A 17,989-nucleotide genomic window follows, 5' to 3' on the forward strand; every position below is an offset into this window, starting at 1 on the left:
GAGGTCAGCAAATTCACATACCAACAGAGAGGGGAACAGGCAGACAAAGATGGCAAATCAGGGGGAGAGTGGCAGAAAGGAGAGGGGCAGCAAGGTGGTGGGAGGCAGCGAGAGTAGGAGAGGGCAGGGGTATGGGGAGAGACACGATGTGACAATGGGCAGCACTTTTGAAGGACTAGTTTTGAAGGGCAGCACTAGGAGGGGCACGAGACTAGTCAAAGAGAAGAGGGATCAAGCAATAGAGATGAGCATTCAGCTTACAATTGCAGAGGGTTAACCAGGTGTGGCATGTTGAAAGAATGCATTTGAAGTGGTGAGACTGGAGGAGGAATGAAAGGGTAGGAGAAGTAAGTCCAGAAGTGAAGCGAAAGAAAACTGAGATTCCTCCAACCTTTCTGCAGTCGGTGTCAGCCTTCTGCCGAGATATGCTCATAACATGGGGAGCCTTGGACTCGATCACCTCCAGAAGTGTGGTGTCATGATCTTCAGTGTAGAATCATTCGCAAAATTGCACAGAGGATGAGCCAGGGAAGCAGAGAGTTCATTGATGTTCGACCCAAACACAGCTGCCTTGTGAGACATCAGCCTGAAGAGGGAGATCTTGAGACAATGCCATCAAGAATAACCCAATGTTTCTGCTCACAGAGAAAAATTTCATAACCATACAAGAATCCATCAATCCATTGGGACCCCACTCTGTGCAGAGCGTTGGTGCTGCCTATGCAGTCGCTTGAGCTCCTGGGCACAATCCTGGATGGTTTGCTACTCGGACACAGGACACCAGCAAGCTGGTACTAATTTTTGCCGATCTCAGAAGGATGGCAGGCTGAGTAAACCCCACCTGGTATTAATTCAACAGCCAAGCAGGATCCCAAGCCCACCACCCTAGCCATTAAGCCAACATCAGGCATATACAAGAATGGGGTACCTGAATGCCATGAGCAGACAGCTTGAAAGGTAAGGCTGGGTGCCAGACAGTATTTGAAGCTCGAGTGATGTCCAGAGAGATGGTGCTGATCTCTCGTTTAAATTCCGTGCATCCATCTATTGATTGGTAAAAGATGCAACATGTCCACGGAAGAATAGCCAGGGCAGTAGCCGAACTGATGATCAGAGATAAGAGTTGGAGAAAAGATAAGACTTGCAGATGCCTGCAGCAATGATAGATTCCATCACTTTGCCTATGATGGCGAGAAGGCTGAGTGGTCTCTGGTTGAGCGCATCAGACTTCAAACCTTTCTTGTGAATATGATTTGCACAGAGGAATCCCCTCCGAGGTTGGCCACTTTAAGGTGTATTTACCTAGAAAATTCTTGAATCGGTGTCAATAGTACCATCTCATCAAAATTAGCAGCAGTCATGCAATGCTTTGAAATCCTTCAAGCATGCTGTAAAATCAAAACTGGCAATGCTCAAAATTTCACCCCGTGATTGCATGCCAGGTCTGTGCAACAATCTTCATCAGCATTCACACAAACTGGAAGTGAACAGTTGCCTTGAAGATCCTCCAAGTCTTCAAGACAGCTCTTCACCATCATCTCAGATCATCCTCAAGCCAGCCCACCTCCTTCCAAATTTCCAGTTTTTTTCCCTTCTGTACCCATCTTGTCCACCCCATGCATCCTCCATAGCCCCTCATTCCCCCCCACATCCATTGTATGTCCAAGTCTCCCTCTATTTTTTTTCCTTCAACTCTGCTGTTGGTGTCCCCCTCCCCCCTCTCTCTCTGCTGGTCCTTTTGTTCTGTTGCATCCTGATCCATTCATTGTTCTAACTCTTTCACGCGAGCTTTGATTCTGTATACAAAAAAACCCCTGCATTCTCATAAACAGTCAGTAGGACTCGAGTCCCCAATGATGTCACGGCTTATGGTGATCCTCGGCAGCCATCAGACAAAACCGTTTTCTTAAACCAAGAGTAAACATTTTCCCAAAGGAACTGCTTGTTGTCGTTACATTTTCAATATCTGTGCTTCGCTCATTTTGAAAAATAATATTTGTTTCGCACGGTTTGAAGGCTGCGGCTGCTTTGACAAATTATATCCATGCATACAACAAGTAAAACAATGTTGTTTTCCTTCTGTTTGGTCAAAGCACAAAACTACATACCACACTTTCCAATGGTGCAGAGCCGAAGACCTTATAAATCGGGTTTGGCTTGCAAGGCGATACGCACAGCACTATTGCTTGCTGGCCAACTCGTGTTGCATACTCGTCAATTATGTTTCGCAGCTTTCGTAACAGGCGCGTCTGTTGCCTCTTCCGGATTGATGGGTTCGACTCGAAGATGTGAGGACGTTTTCTTTTCTTCCCAGTAGCCACAGCAGCAGCAGCTGCCAAACCCACAGGCCCTGTTCCCAACAGACTCAATCAATAACATACAATCTAAATTAACTGGGCCACCACTAATGTAAACTTCAATAGCGCACAGACATTAAGGTAATGAAAACCACGTAAATTACTCAACGACTTGTTAAACACCAAGAATAACCTGCCATCATTTATCTGGTGCTCACTGATGGAACAGAGAAGCAAAGACATTATTAGAAGTCTTTTGCCGACCTGGAACCTCTGTTTAAAGATCCCTAGCCAGAAACTCGAAGTTATATTCAAAGATATTCTATCCTAATCAATTTTCCAAATGGCAACCGACGAACAAGAGGAGAAATTACCTGCTGAGGCCAAATGTGCCGTGACATCATCACCTACAGTCGAAATGAAGATGTCCGAGTCATCAAACGCTGCGTCATCATCAGCCGACGATCCTGTAGAATCATCAGCCTCCAGGACGGCGTGAGCACTGTATCCTGCCAGGTGGTCTGCTTGGATATTTCTATCTCCTTCGTGATGGCCGTTAATTATGGCCATCTCGTCAGATTGTGAATCCATCACAAACAGCTACTTAGCCTGCACCAGTGGGGAGAATGAAGGATCATTGCTGACGTTGAAAGGAATACAACTTGTTTATTATTTCATTTTTCATCATTTATGGGAAGACGTACATTAAAAAAAAAATCAAACGACATTAAAAGTCGCTCATAGAAGTGCAATGGATCAAAATGAAAGGGTTGCCAAAATAAATGCAGGGGAAGAAAATTTGGACAAGGTCTTCAGAGGAATCCAACAGGTAAGTGCCGAATGGGAAATTTTCACGGACTCTTGAAGCAATATCTGGAAAGAACTAGAGAGTTCATCGAACACGATACCCCATGCAGTGTTCAAGTGCATTCTTCAATTTAATAAGACAATGATATTAAACATCGTTCAAAAAAAAATCCTGGAAGTTTAGTGCTATTGAAGCAGTCTTGTACACCACCCTATTTAACATGTCCACGTACTGCAAAACGGAAGGGTTTTGAAAGGGCAAAGGTGATTTGCGGTCTACAGGTGTTCAGGTATATAAATTAAATTTAAATAAAATGAAAATTATAAAAGTTATATAAATAATTAATTCCGGAATTTACCGCCATTGACGCAGTGTATTTTACACACCTTATTTAACAGGCTTCATTAGTTATTCGAGTCTGTTGTTTGTGTCGATTGTGACGTCCTTAAAAACAGGCAGTTTCCTGTTTGGAATGATTTTCAATTTTGGTTAACTGCCAGGCAGTCAAACAAACTTAAAAAAAAAATTTTTAATCTCAATCCTCTCTGCACATGTGCGATGTGCGAGCCAAAGAAAGGTGAAACTGCAGGTTTGTTTTCCGAATCATGTTTAAAATAGAACATTAATTTAAAATATTGTTACGTTTGAGGGGGGGGGTATGCATTCAAAGGGTAATTAGGATGTTTAATTAGGTATGCCATGCTGTTCGAGTTTACCAGGATCTCGATGTAATAAGTAGCAATTCAGTGGTGATAAGTTGTCTAGTAAATGTTCATTTCTTCAAGGGGGAAATTATAATTGTCACGTAATTAGATAGGGACACGGGATAGGGTAAGTGTGTCTGCGTAAACCCCTTTTGGTATTCTCTGGAGAATAGCCATGACATCACAGGACAGGGCTGCGGATGGCTCCGCCCCGTGATCACGATTGGCGGAAGGCGACGGCGGTGGGCCAATAAAACGGCTCGATTGGAAGTGACGAGGACGGGAGGCTAAAAAGGTTCTGTTCGGGGTCGAAAAGGAGAAGAGGAAGAAGATCGGGACAAAAAGATCGTGTTTTTTTTGGTGTGGAGGCTGTTGCGCGGGAAGCGTACTTGTTGTTGTGCTGATTCGATCGTGTTCTTCATCGTGTCTTGGAGCCTTGCTGAGCCTCGTTCCTCACCTTGGTTGGCTCTGGGGTTCTGCTGACTCGGAGTACGGGGTCGAACGGCGGGCGGACCTGCCTCCCTCTCCTGCTCGCAATTTGGCGCCAGAACTGGTTCCCTGGTGGCTGTGAGCGGACTTAGGCCAGGACCAGGAGGTCGACAGCACCACGGTTTCTCCTGCCCCCCCTGACGAGAGCAAGGCCAGCTCGTCCGACACTGATCCAGGGACAGTTGCGTCCACACCACGGTCCAGCCTGACCACCAGAAGTAGCTACGTTGTGTGTGTGTGTGTGTGTGTGTGTGTGTGTGTGTGTGTGTGTGTGTGTGTGTGTGTGTGTGTGTGTGTGTGTGTGTGTGTGTGTGTGTGTGTGTGTGTGTGTGTGTGTGTGTGTGTGTGTGTGTGTGTGTGTGTGTGTGTGTGTGTGTGTGTACTTGGCGCCTTAGAGGGTTTGAGAATTGTATATTCATTGGAATTGTCTGTGTTTTTCCCCACGCCCGATCCCACACCATCCCGTCGAATCGCCCCGGATCCCTTTTCTTGCCGAGTCTTGTTATTTCTGGTGAATAATAAAAACAAATAAACATCATCAACTCAGTGAAAAGTGACTCGTGCCACCTTCCTCGTCCCGTTTGCGGTAGAGCGATTAGAACTGCCATGTTTGGGTTATAAATAAATAAATAAACCGCCTCCATCGTGTCGGCTCATTCTACGTTGGCGGGACTGTTCAAGTCCCGTGGACGTCACAATATGTTTGTCCATCTACAAATGTCAGTTTATGATCACGGGATGACTGACGGACCGACGGACGGATATGAATCGAACGCTTAACCCGGCTTTTCGTTTCGCGTGCGCGGGGAAACTATTGTATGAAGAACCAGGACTGATGTTTAGTTACCGCACCACTAAAGGTTCAGTGATGAAGAAAAAACATTCTGAGTGGCTGATTGGCCAGAATAATAATTATCAAAGCTTAAACCAATCAAAATGCTTTCGGGATCAGTGCGGTTTCCACTTCACATCCAAACCACATTTGTCTTTTCATCATTTCCCCTCCATGTTGTTACACGTCTCCGCTGTTAAATCGCTTTTTGGGGGGTTTTTTTGCCCCAGCTGTCACGTCATTGTCTGGGATTCATTCCCAAACCAACTCCAAACTTTGATGGGGTACACCATATTTGTGGACATCAAGCAAGGTCGGATGCTCCAATATACCATGAGCATTTGGTAGTGGACGCCAAGGGTCCCACCGTGTTTTTTGCAAGAGTCGGCCATTTTGTGCCTCAATTCTGGCCAAGTTATAAATTCCTGCCCCGATCTTTAGCGTAGAGTCGTGACCTATCCAGGGATGGTTTTTATCCACCAGTGTTCACAACATGTGACTGCCCTGATGCTCATTGAAGAGTAGTGGCACACCTTGACCATACCAATCAATAACCACCAATTTTAAGTCGCTTTAATATCTCACATATATATTCAGTCTTTCTGCCCTTGTGCTTTCCCTTTCATCTTTTTGTGGCGAGCTATTGTGTATACTGTACATGGTGGAATTCCATACTTTTTTTTTTTGCAAACATCCAGGACTCTGCAGTCGGCCCCATCATCAGTTTTACTTCACCAGCACTGATACTGGCTTTCACGAAGTCTAGTTTTCAGTTATTTACTTTACCATCAGATTGGCCATAACCATCAGGACCTGGGTCTTACAGATTGATATGCATGTGTATTGTCACATCCGGAAAGCTGCATATGAGGAAACTTGAGGGCATAAACAGACATTGCAAATTGAAAAAACAAATGGAAGTGAAGTTGTTAGGACGGAGACAAAGTACAATAGATCGGAAATAGAGTTCGATTAAAAAAAAAAGTTGCGGTTCATTGTCATTTGCCATTTGAAATGGCTGCGGCTTTCATTCCGCTTCATGGCATATGTTGCAACTCTGGCCTCAATTCCATTATATTATCTTTTCACAAGGAATAACTCAGAATTTGTTTTGGTGAACTGTAAATGGAGTGCCCCTTGTAGTCGAAGATGGCCGTTCACATGTGACATGTGAACAGCTGGAAGTGTGAATATTTATATAGTGTAGGAGCCATATCCCGAACAGCAACAACAGTCAAACAACAGCGAGAAATGTAATTCAGTGTCGAGGATTACCTGAGAACACCAGATCAGTTGCTTTCCACAGGTTAGGGTGTAATTTGTAATTTGTTCAGAGTGCTGGAGATAACTCATCTACTCTGCATAATATACCGTGGGATCATTAATGTCTGTCAACAAGTGTTAGAAGACGGGTCTTCGAGTTTAACATCCATCCAACAGACGACGCACACAGATTCCTCACACCGCATGCAAAACACCAAGATGAATTTATAGCTGGGTCGAGATTCAAACCGAGGCGAGACAGCTAAAAGCCAAGTGTGCATAATCCCACCAGAATCACATAGAACTTCAGTAAGCTGAAAAATCATCATCTCAAAATCAGACATTCAGGAAGTTGAAGGATTTCTTCAGATTTCGACCAATATCTATGATGATCCAGACAGCCATTGAGTCAGGGTAGTAATAATAATAATAAATAGATAACAAGTCTGAAGACGACGATGGTTCACGAGCAGTATTTGACGATGTAGATTGTTTCAGAAGTCAAGGATGAGACAATGTGATAATGTTTGACCAAGTTATAAAAATGATCAACATGATGTGGTACGAGTGACAGGTTATTAGCTGCAAAATGTCAAAAACCCGGTTTCGTTCAACAACTTTCAAAATTTGACCTTTGCATAACCTTTAAAGGTCACAAAACAATGTTGTGGACATTAAAATAAGGAAACAGGATACGTGCTATAGCTTAATGGAGTTAGTTCTTCGAAGAAGGTCGTAAACCCGGTTCGATTCCCACAACTTTGAAAATTTGGCCTTTGTGACCTTTAAAGGTCAAAGGTCAAGGATTATGACCTTTGGTGCAAAACTTCCTCTGGAACATTCCAGGAACAATATCACGTCATATAGGCTATATGGCATTTCACACTCCTCGGATTATCCATACTTTGATGAAATCAGCGTAAAAACAAACTTGAAGGGGGCGCCACGAGCAAGGTGTTTGAGATAGAGAAAAATGGTTTCAAGACTTTAGGTGGGGAATGACCTCAAGATTATGCATGATAAATATTGTCATCCTAGCTCTCAAAGATTGGGCGGTCCTATGATTTTTATGTCAAAATTCGAAATTTTCTAAGTTTGTGACCTTGTGACCTTGACCTTGGGACGAAAATGAAAAAAAATCGAGCTCCGTGGGGCTATGCAGGTGCCATTGGGCTAACCAAATACCGAAACCCCTGTCAGATTCGACAAAACCCCTAGGAGAAGATGCAAATTGAAATCGGCTACCCCCTAAAAACCCATGTTTTTGGGTGTGGCTCCGCCCATAATGGGTGGACCACGCCCATTTTCAGGAAAACACAACTCGATCATGATATAAATATCCCACCAAAATTTCATCAGGATCGGATCAAAACCCACAGAGCTATGCTCGGGACACACAGACAGACAGACAGACAGACAGACAGACAGACAGACAGACAGACAGACAGACAGACAGACAGACAGACAGACACACAACAATAACGAATATAGTGGTCACTTATATTTTTCGTGAACCAATAATAATAATAATATCATTCCTTTCATGTCATAAATGCATATCGGGCTGCCGAGGCAGTTTCATTGTCAAGGAGTACGGTCCTGGATAGTTCGCCACTCCGACGCAGGTTACCCCGAATGGTTATTACCCCAGTAAACAAGTACTCATTTTTGCCGACCACGGAATGATGACAGGTTGTCAACCCCACCTGGTGTTAATTCAATGGTTGACGGGGGCTCAAACTCAGGGCCCTTAGGTCCCAAGCCAGCCACCCTAACTGCAAAGCCAACACCAGGCTGTGAATCAGGTAAGCTGAACTAATTCTTCAGATTTCTTTCAAAATCGATGGTTTATTTTGGCAAGGCATCATCCACAAAGCCATTTCTACTATTCGTGTATATCCACTATATTGTCTTCTCTTATACATCTCGATCTCTCCGCACCTAATTGGATGAATTTCAGATACAAATAAGGTGTGGATCCACAGTTTGGAGAGTTGTTGGGATTGAGGGGTCGAAACTTTGATGACGGACGGGTTCCCAGCTGATGGTCCGGATGGCCATTTAACCAAGTAGTCAGCAAGATGAAGTACATGCAGATCTCTGAATAACTCCGCAAAACATTTGATGGCCCTGACTCCCTGGTTTACCTTGACAGTTGACATATTGTAAATTAATTAACTGTTTGAAACAGAAAATTAAACAGCATCTTCAGGACTGTGACACCCAATCGGTTCACAAATGTGAACATAAAATACATCACTACAAATTGCTTGAACGTAGTCCGACTCTGCTGTAAGCAAATGGATACACAAGAGTTTTTACAGGGTGTACATAACTGCTCAGATTGTACATCTTTGTTTGTATGTAATCAATAATTTGAGAGCGTACCAGCCAGGTTGAAGCCGATTAAACATCGATGGATACAAGTTACAGCTACTCAGTGGGATCTTCAATGCAATTAAGAGATCACACTAAGTAAATGTCCTCTTATAACCTTTGGTGAAACAGCACGGAACGAACAAATCAGGGTGGTGTTCGAGTTTTGTTCTTCTTTCGCATGCGGCACAAGGCTGCTGGGTAACATTGTGGTGTACGAGGTGCAGTGGAACATGAGACGCAAGAGTGTTTGCAGCAACTCCGCTTTATTGCGCGTCCTGATGTACATTCCTGCCACCCCTAGCGGGCGAGTCATGATATACGAAAACTCAATCACGTGATGCAGCACAAACATCATTGGCTGAGGACGTGGCTATTCCACTGATGCAATGTCCCCTGTAGGTTATGGTAGGAATTTGTAATTTGTTCAGAGTGCAGAAGATAGCTCGCATACTCTTTGCAAAGGACACTGTGCGATCGTTAATGTCAACCAACTAGTTTAACGGCAGAAAGGACACCCGGTTTAACGTCCATCCAAGGTACGGCACACACATCGATGAATCACCCCGCCTGTGAAATACCAGGATGACAGCTTTTTGCTGGGACGGGTGTTAGAGTGTCTTACCGACTAGTTTAAAAATATTTCTTGAAGGAATGGAGAAGGTTTATATGATCAAGGTTGACATCAATAATAGAGATCCATACCCTTTACAAAGCTCCACTACATGTCACAAGTCGAGAAACATTTCTCAGCTGGAAAATCGACTGAAGGTGGCACGATTTTGTAATTTGGCCAGGGTGGTGTGATGACTTGCCTTCTCTTTGTGAAAGACACCATCCATCCATTGGGACCATACTCTGTGCAGAGCCTTGGTGCTGCCTAAGCAGTGTCCTTGGCTATTGGGGACAATCTTGGACGGGTCGCCACTCCGACACAGGATACCAGCATGCAGGCACTCATTTTGCCGACCTCGGAAGGATGACAGGCTGAGTCAACCCCACCTAGTATTAATTCAACAACAAAGCAGGATTTGAACTCAGGCCCCAACAATCCCAAGCCCACCACTCTAGCCATTAAGCCAACACTAGGCATGTGAAAGACACCGTGGGATCTTTAACGTCAACAACTATTAGTGCTGGCACACAGGTCCTATGGCTTAACCGCAACCGATGGTTGGAAAAGTTGATATACCAGCAATCAATCGCACTAAAATATGCAATTTGGTGTGTGTGTATGTGTGTCTGTCTGTCTGTCTGTCTGTCTGTCTGTCTGTCTGTCTGTCTGTCTGTCTGTCTGTCTGTCTGTCTGTCTGTCTGTCTGTCTGTCTGTCTGTCTGTCTGTACATGACACATTCGATCGTAATTTTTTCAATCTCAAACAAACTTGTCATGGGGATTAAGGGTCACACGAAGGAAGGTGTCGAGACTTCATTTGCCCCCTTCCCCAAAGGGTTTTTCCTCCCTGGACAAATGCTGTATCAATGTGTATAAATAGCTTAGCGTCGTGTTTCGTGGAGCGTACACACCTACCGGAAGTTAAAAAAAAATTATTAAATCGCAAACAAGTATGATTCTCTTTTTAAACAGTCACTACTGCCGTTTAACACGAAACTGAAAGGGAGGAAACCTGATGTTCTCAAGGCAATGACAATTTTTTTTTTTGGCATCAACCAGCAAAATGAGATGCTCATCACATCCCCCCCCCCCAACCCCACAGACTAATGGACCCGGGCCGACTCGGCTTGCTCGGCCTCGATGGAAGCCAAATTACAAAATCATGCCAATTATCCTTTGCCAATGAAGGTCTTTAGGAAGTGTGACATGTGATATTGCCCTCGACACTCTTACGGTCCAATTGTAACCTTTATTCGATGCATTATCCTATTGTTCATGGTTTGAATTTTTTTCTTCTGGGTTGAGACAATCCAAACACACCTCAAGAATGAATAAATGGTGTTCTATGATCACAATCAAGTGTGTGAGGAGACTGCGCGTTTGAACCTGTGTGCAGCGGGTGTAGGCCTGCGAGTAATAAAAATTATCCCCGGTTGGAGGTGATGGTCATCGCTGAAGCTCTGTAGATGTGGATCTCTGATCGGCTTAGAATGGCTTCGATGTCGTCTTGTCTTTTGTTTCAACGTACAGAAGAAAGCCCAGGAGTTAAATCTTGAATTTCAAGGCAGTGTTTTCTTAGGTACTCCACAGATTGGCCACATGACAATTTGCCAACTATGAAGTCACGTGATTCGAAAACGAGGACAAATTCGAAAAATACGACCCGACCAGATTCAGATATTGTACCCTACTATCATAATCCGTTGGAAATTCCAGCGAGATCGGAAAATAAATGCCGGGCGGAGATAATGTTGAAATTAGCTGATTTACTTTGGAATGTCCTTCAATCCTGTCTAAAGTCATACCGTCGTGCATCACTCATCAACCCCAACCTACATACCAAGTTTCATCAAGATCGGGCGAAATTTTTTTGACTCTATCACATCGACGATTTTTCCAACTTTGAAGACGCGTGACTCGATAACCAGGACGGATTTCAAAAAACCGGCCCGAACAAATTTAGATATTGTTCCATATTATCAGAATCCGAAGATCGGATCATAAACGGCAGAGGAGATAGATTTTGAAAATGGACAATTTCGCAACTTTGGAGTGACCTTGATGTTGACCTTGACCTTCAATCGGGTCAATGGTCATACCATCGTGCATCCCTCATCGACATCTACCCACATACCAAATGTCAAGAAAAAAAACGGAGACGTACGGACATCGAGACTGGTTTTATGAGGTCATCTCGACAGAGATGACCGAATAATAGGGGCAATGCCCCCGAGCTCACCTAGTAGGCATGGGTGACCCACAAAATATGTCATGGAGAAGAAAGTAAATACCTATTTTTTTTGGTGGGGGGGGGGTGGGGCAAACCCCTGATGTTTTTTTTGTTTCTATTATTTTTTAATTCTGTGACCAAACTTTAGTACATCCCAGATGATGAAGGTTGTGGTCAAGTTTCATCGAAATCGTGTGTGTACTTTCAGAGAAGAAGATCCGAGAGTTTACACACCGACTGACTGCAATACTACTACCACCTCAACTGAACTACGTTCCAGGTGAACTAAAAATGAGAGCTCAATGACATGTAATGAATGCTTGAGGGATGCTCCAAAAATATAAAAATTGTGAACGATATGCTCACAACGAATATTTTGACGCTGTTTATTTCCTACAAGTGCACACTAAAATATTGTGAGCGTCTCAAATATCTTACGGACGAGTTTATACTCCTGGTGTAGTGACCCATGGTATCGGTGCAGGAAATGTGACCACTTGCAAAATCAATGAAACAAGTACAATGACATTGTTTGGGTTTAATTTTTTTTTTAAAGAGGTTCATTGACATTACAGGTAACATCCTCAACTGTGTGTGTGTGTGTGTGTGTGTGTGTGTGTGTGTGTGTGTGTGTGTGTGTGTGTGTGTGTGTGTGTGTGTGTGTGTGTGTGTGTGTGTGTGTGTGTGTGTGTGTGTGTGTGTGTGTGTGCCCAGATGATCAATTTAAAAGGTGCCAATGTGCTTGCCGAATGCTCGGTCTATCAGGGAACAGATACCTAGGTAACAAGGAAGGTAGGTATATGGTGGTATGGTGGAGACGTCATCCAAAGACCCATACTGAAACACTTCCATGGATTTTGAAAGGTTCACTTTTTAAAAAAAATTATGCACAGAATGAAGGCTCAACAAAGGTGAAATCACCAGACGACAATCTACACCGAATCACCATCTTGTTTCCTCCCAAGAAATGAACAACAACAACAACAACAACAAAGTTCCTGGAAAATAACAGGAAAACAAAGAAAACAAAACACAAACACCCTTATTGGCAGAGAAATAAATAAGAACCCACAGGTAGGATGAACCATTTAAAACAGGTACAACCACTGAAAATAAATAACAAAATAAGATGTTAGAGAAAGGATAAAATTAATGTGAGATTGTAAATTGCTTGTCGTGGACTTGCAGCTCATAAAATACATTAAACTTGGGGGTGGGGTGAGAGAGAGAGAGAGAGAGAGACCCACACACACACACACACACACACACACACACACACACACACACACACACACACACACACACACACACACACACACACACACACACACACACACACACACCTGTAGATACCAGCAGATGCGGACAGATAAACGAGGAGACATGAGACAAGCAGAGAAATAGACAGAAGCAGACAAATATACTGCAGATACAGATATGTACAGATAGGACAGATGGAAAGAAGCAGACAAATAGGCAGAAGTGGACATATATTATATACAATCAGACGTAGATATAGATACCAGCAGATGTAGATCAGCAAACAGAGAGATAGTTCAGCAGACACGTGTAAATAGAAACAGATAGACAGGAGCAGATGTACACAGGCAGACAGACAGATAGATAGACGAGCAGACAAGTATATATGAGCCAAGCAAACAGATAGCAGACACATATCGACAGAAACAAGCACAGATATACAGAGGTAGACAAATATAGATATCAGCAGATGTAGACAAGCAGACAGAGAACCAGAGAGAAAGACCGAGCGGACGGGTCTATCAACAACAGGCCCATGACACCGACACGAGGCAAAATGGACGAGCAAAGATCCTGCGGCTCCGTAAAAACAAAAACGTCTCAACGTGAAACTCCCGGCGATCACACGAGGACACAATGGACACAATGGACAATGGGGGACAGAGAGGAGCTGCCGGTAAACAGGGGGAGGGAGGAGGAGGTAAATGAGGCCCGAGCCCGGTGGGGTTGCGGCGCTTCCGCGTCTCGCGCCTGCGCCGTGGTGCTCGCCCGACGTCTCGCGCACGCGCCTCGCGCTTACCCCCAGCACGGCCTCGTGCCACCGGGCACGTCGTGTCGCCCTGCTCTTACAGGCGGCGGATCCACGCGGGGAAGGCCTCGAACAGCAGTGTTGACGCACTCCGGGAGTAACGGCAGCAACTGGCGAAACGAGATGGAGGAGGACGAGGGGAGGGGTAGGATAGAGAGAGGGGAGGGTGAGGGGCGGAAGGAAGAAGGGTGCTGATAATGTGCTCGCGATTATGAGGAGGAGGAGGACGACGACGACGACGACGACGACGACGACGACGACGACGACGACGACGACGACGACGACGACGACGACGACGACGACGACGACGACGACGACGACGACGACGACGACGACGACGACGACGACGACGACGACGGTCGCTTTGATGCGTACGGCTGCTAAATACGGTAGTTATGATGACTATCTGACAGGAAATACATGGAAGGAGTGAGTGTAGTCGTTCACTTGGCCGCTAAATCCGAGTGCGGGGTTGAATGGTTCAATTTTAAAACATTTCCCAGCGTTGTCTTTGTTTTACAGATCTTAACGATTCTCTTTGTTCCTGCTTCCTTTGGAGCACAAAATGGCCTCGGGCGCACAGCACGCCGGCACGTGCTGCCGACTGGACTGAGGAGAGACCTCGGCTTTCATTCGACGGTTCGGTGACTGGTTCAAACAAGGCAGATTTTCATTGGGTGATACCTTCGTCGTGCTGTAACCAATGACAACCAGCAATGTAAAATATACATATATAATATATATATATATACATAATACCGCAAGGTAAATATGTCTACAGATTCAAAACCCTCAATAACTGCGAGCGCAATAATCGAGTAATTACATGTTCAAATGATTCCTGAAATATGATAAAAAAAAAAAATACCGTCAAGTCGTGTGATGTCGTTTGTTATTATCTCATGGAGTACGAGTACGAGGAAATACCTGTTCCCTCTGGGTATTCAGCACGTGTGCAACACCTGGTGGAGATTGGGCGAGTCGTGCTTTAAATATTCCTTTTCACACACACACAACTACACACACACGCACACCTACACACACACACACACATTACTACACACACTGTTACACACACACACCTACACACACACGCACACCTACACACACACACACACATTACTACACACACTGTTACACACACACACACACACACACACACACACAGCTACACACACACAGCTACACACACAGCTACACACACACACAGCTACACACACACACACACACACACAGCTACACACACACACAGCTACACACACACACACAGCTACACATATATACACACACAGCTACACACACACAGCTACACACACACACACAGCTACACACACACAGCTACACACACACACACAGCTACACACACACACAGCTACACACACACACAGCTACACACACACACACACATTACTACACACACTGTTACACACACACACACACACACGCACACCTACACACACACACACATTACTACACACACAGCTACACACACACACAGCTACACACACAGCTACACACACACACAGCTACACACACACACAGCTACACACACACACACAGCTACACACACACACACAGCTACACACACAGCTACACACACAGCTACACACACACAGCTACACACACACAGCTACACACACACACAGCTACACACACACACAGCTACACACACACGCACACCTACACACACACACACATTACTACACACACTGTTACACACACACACACACACCTACACACACACACACTCTGCTACACACACACACAGCTACACACACTCTCTGCTATACACATACACACTCTGCTACACACACACACACATTGCTACACACACACACCTACACACTCACATATTGCTACACACACACACACCTACACACTCACACATATTGCTACACACACACACACATACATACTGCTACACACACATACATACTGCTACACACACACACACACACACACACACACACACACACACACACACACACACACACACACACACACACACACACACACACACCTATGGACATATAGACAAATACACAGGACTTTTAGACGAGACAAAAAGCCACTAAGCTTGGAGAAAGTACCGTCACTTTCCGGGGCACTGTGGGTACCAGCGGCGTCACAACAATGGCACCGCCTTTGTCACCACACTCAGCAGAGAATTTCCTCCCCGTGGATGCCAACTGTTGTGGATTGTCCATGCTCTTATCCTTTCAAATGCTGAACATCAAGCAAGGAAGCAGCTCGTACTATTTTTAAAGACTTTGGTATGACTGTGGTCAGTGTTCGAACCGTCGGACTTTCCAGACTCGTTGCAGATGCTCTCCCCATTACCCCACTGAGTCTGAGGTCACAAGACCCATATAACCAGCTATTGCTGGTGATTGTCTTTCATCAGAAAAATCAATCAGAGATGCTATTCCCATCAGAAAACCGCTCCCCCATTCCCCCAACTTGTTCTATGACTCTAGCACTAGAAGAACGTTCAGCAGGGGAAGTTGATGTCGATAAATTTGCATTCTACATCGGAAAGTAATATATTTAATGAGCTGATCTCCAAACGATCATTGCTCATCAGAAAGTAATACGTACAATGATCTGTGTTTATCTATTGTTTTGGAACAATAAATCACACCTGGATACTGAGTCCTCAGTAACCATTTCCATTTAGCATCTCAAAAAACCTCTAGTGGCTGTTAGCAACAATTATTGTAATTCCCTGCAGGTTACACTTACTTATCTTTTAGCTATGCTGCGTTCTAATAAAGTAAACACCTGAATCAAATTCTGTAAAGTAAAATTTATCAGTCTGCATACTGCATTCAAAATCATTGTCAAACTGGAAGGGCACTCGATGTAGCGGTGTAGCGCATACCTCCGCCACGCAATGCCTGATCCACGAGAACATATCGAACCCAATACATTTTTGAAATATCAAGCAATATCATCCTTGCTGGGAGGATGTAAGTAGTGGGGTACCTCAGGGATCAGTACTCAGACTATTACTATTCATTATTTATATCATTGATTTGGATAGTGGGGTGAAGAGTAAGCTTTCCAAATTTGCAGATGACACAAAGCTTTGAGGTGAGGTGGATAGTCGAGGGGTTGGTGATCAGATACAGGAAAGTATTGATACTTGTATAGATTGGGTAAAAGATTGGCAGATGTAATTTAACCTGAGCAAGTGTAAGGTGTTGGGGATGGGAGAGAACAATGAAAATAGAGATTACAGGATGTAAGGGGTAATTTTGGAGCGTGTCACACAGGAGAAGGATCTGGGGGGTGGTAATAGATACAGGAGGGAAGCAGGCAGCACAGTGCCAGGTAGCTAAAGGTAAAACAAATAGGGTTTTAGGCTATATAAGGAGGGGGATTATTTATGAATCAAAAGAGGTGTTAACATTGTACAGGAATTTAGTGAGGGCCACATCTAGATTATTGTGTGCAGTTTTGGTCACCACAACTCAGGAAGGACATAGATGTCATAGAGAGGGTTCAGCGCAGGGCGACTAGATTGATTCTGGGCTGAGCTAGACTTAGCTATGAGGAACGTCTGAAGGAGACAGGGATTTATACACTAGAAAGGAGGCGGTTACGAGGAGATATGATGGAGATGTTTAAGATAATGAAAGGTATAGATAAAATAAGTCAAGATGAATTATTCAACAGAGAGGAGAGTGAAGATGGTAGTAAGGCAGGGGTCTTGAACTCAAAGAGTAGTTAATGTATGGAACGGCCTCCCTCAGCAGGTCGTGGCAGCAGAAAGAGGAGATAAGTTTAAATTAAATTTGATAGGTACCTGGAAGTTATGTAGACAGAGGGGTATGAGGATATTGAAAGGACTTTTAGGTAGTTTGAGCATTGATGGGTGATTGGGTGCATGTGTACAGAGTGCTGTTGGTGGGGGTCTCGTTAAGGGGTGTTGTGTGGTTGATGTGTTTTTTCAAAGTTTTTTTTGTTCTTCTCAGGGGAGGAGGGAAGCAGTTCGTAATGGCAATGCATGTGAAAACAATGTGTGAAACCCTCCCCTGAGGAGAAGAAAAAAAAAACTTAAAATAAATGAATGAATAAATAAACCTACAAAACACTATTAAAACTAGAGGGGGAGCACTCGGGAGAGTGCAAAACCTCCGCCGCCAATACTGCTGGGTCACTCAAGTGAACCTTCTATCTTATTCATTAAATATGATGTCAACAGTGCTGACAGAGTTAGAGTTCTTTTCTCCAACATTTTTTTGTGTGGGGGGGGGGGTTGGAAATCACTTAAAACATGTAAAAATGCAAAAAAAAAAAAAATC

At 44.3% G+C, this 17,989-nt stretch overlaps 1 protein-coding gene and 1 long non-coding RNA gene across 8 annotated transcripts in view; one reads left to right on the top strand and one right to left on the bottom strand.

Moving 5' to 3' along the window:
* NRF1 (nuclear respiratory factor 1) overlaps nucleotides 1-13,843 on the bottom strand; it is a 95,445-nt gene extending 81,602 nt beyond the window's left edge. For 4 of the 7 annotated variants that reach the window (XM_085899685.1, XM_085899684.1, XM_085899683.1 and 1 more), the window contains exons 1-3: nucleotides 13,674-13,843; nucleotides 2,672-2,906; nucleotides 2,109-2,350 (exon numbers count right to left, since the gene is read on the bottom strand). In XM_085899685.1, the coding sequence (XP_085755811.1) occupies nucleotides 2,109-2,350; nucleotides 2,672-2,888 (459 nt within the window). In that variant the 5' untranslated portion in view covers nucleotides 2,889-2,906; nucleotides 13,674-13,843. The other 3 variants (XM_085899681.1, XM_085899682.1, XM_085899686.1) reach the window with 3 other exon arrangements.
* On the top strand, nucleotides 13,682-14,556 carry LOC147019306 (uncharacterized). Its single transcript, XR_015062729.1, has 2 exons — nucleotides 13,682-13,827; nucleotides 14,205-14,556. It is a non-coding gene; the product is annotated as an uncharacterized LOC147019306 (long non-coding RNA).
* The last annotated feature ends 3,433 nt before the right edge of the window (nucleotides 14,557-17,989 follow it).

This window comes from Eptatretus burgeri, chromosome 10, assembly GCF_056783735.1.
Source record: "Eptatretus burgeri isolate ZD-2024b chromosome 10, Ebu_testis_v1, whole genome shotgun sequence".
In the NCBI taxonomy this organism is placed as follows: domain Eukaryota; kingdom Metazoa; phylum Chordata; class Myxini; order Myxiniformes; family Myxinidae; genus Eptatretus; species Eptatretus burgeri.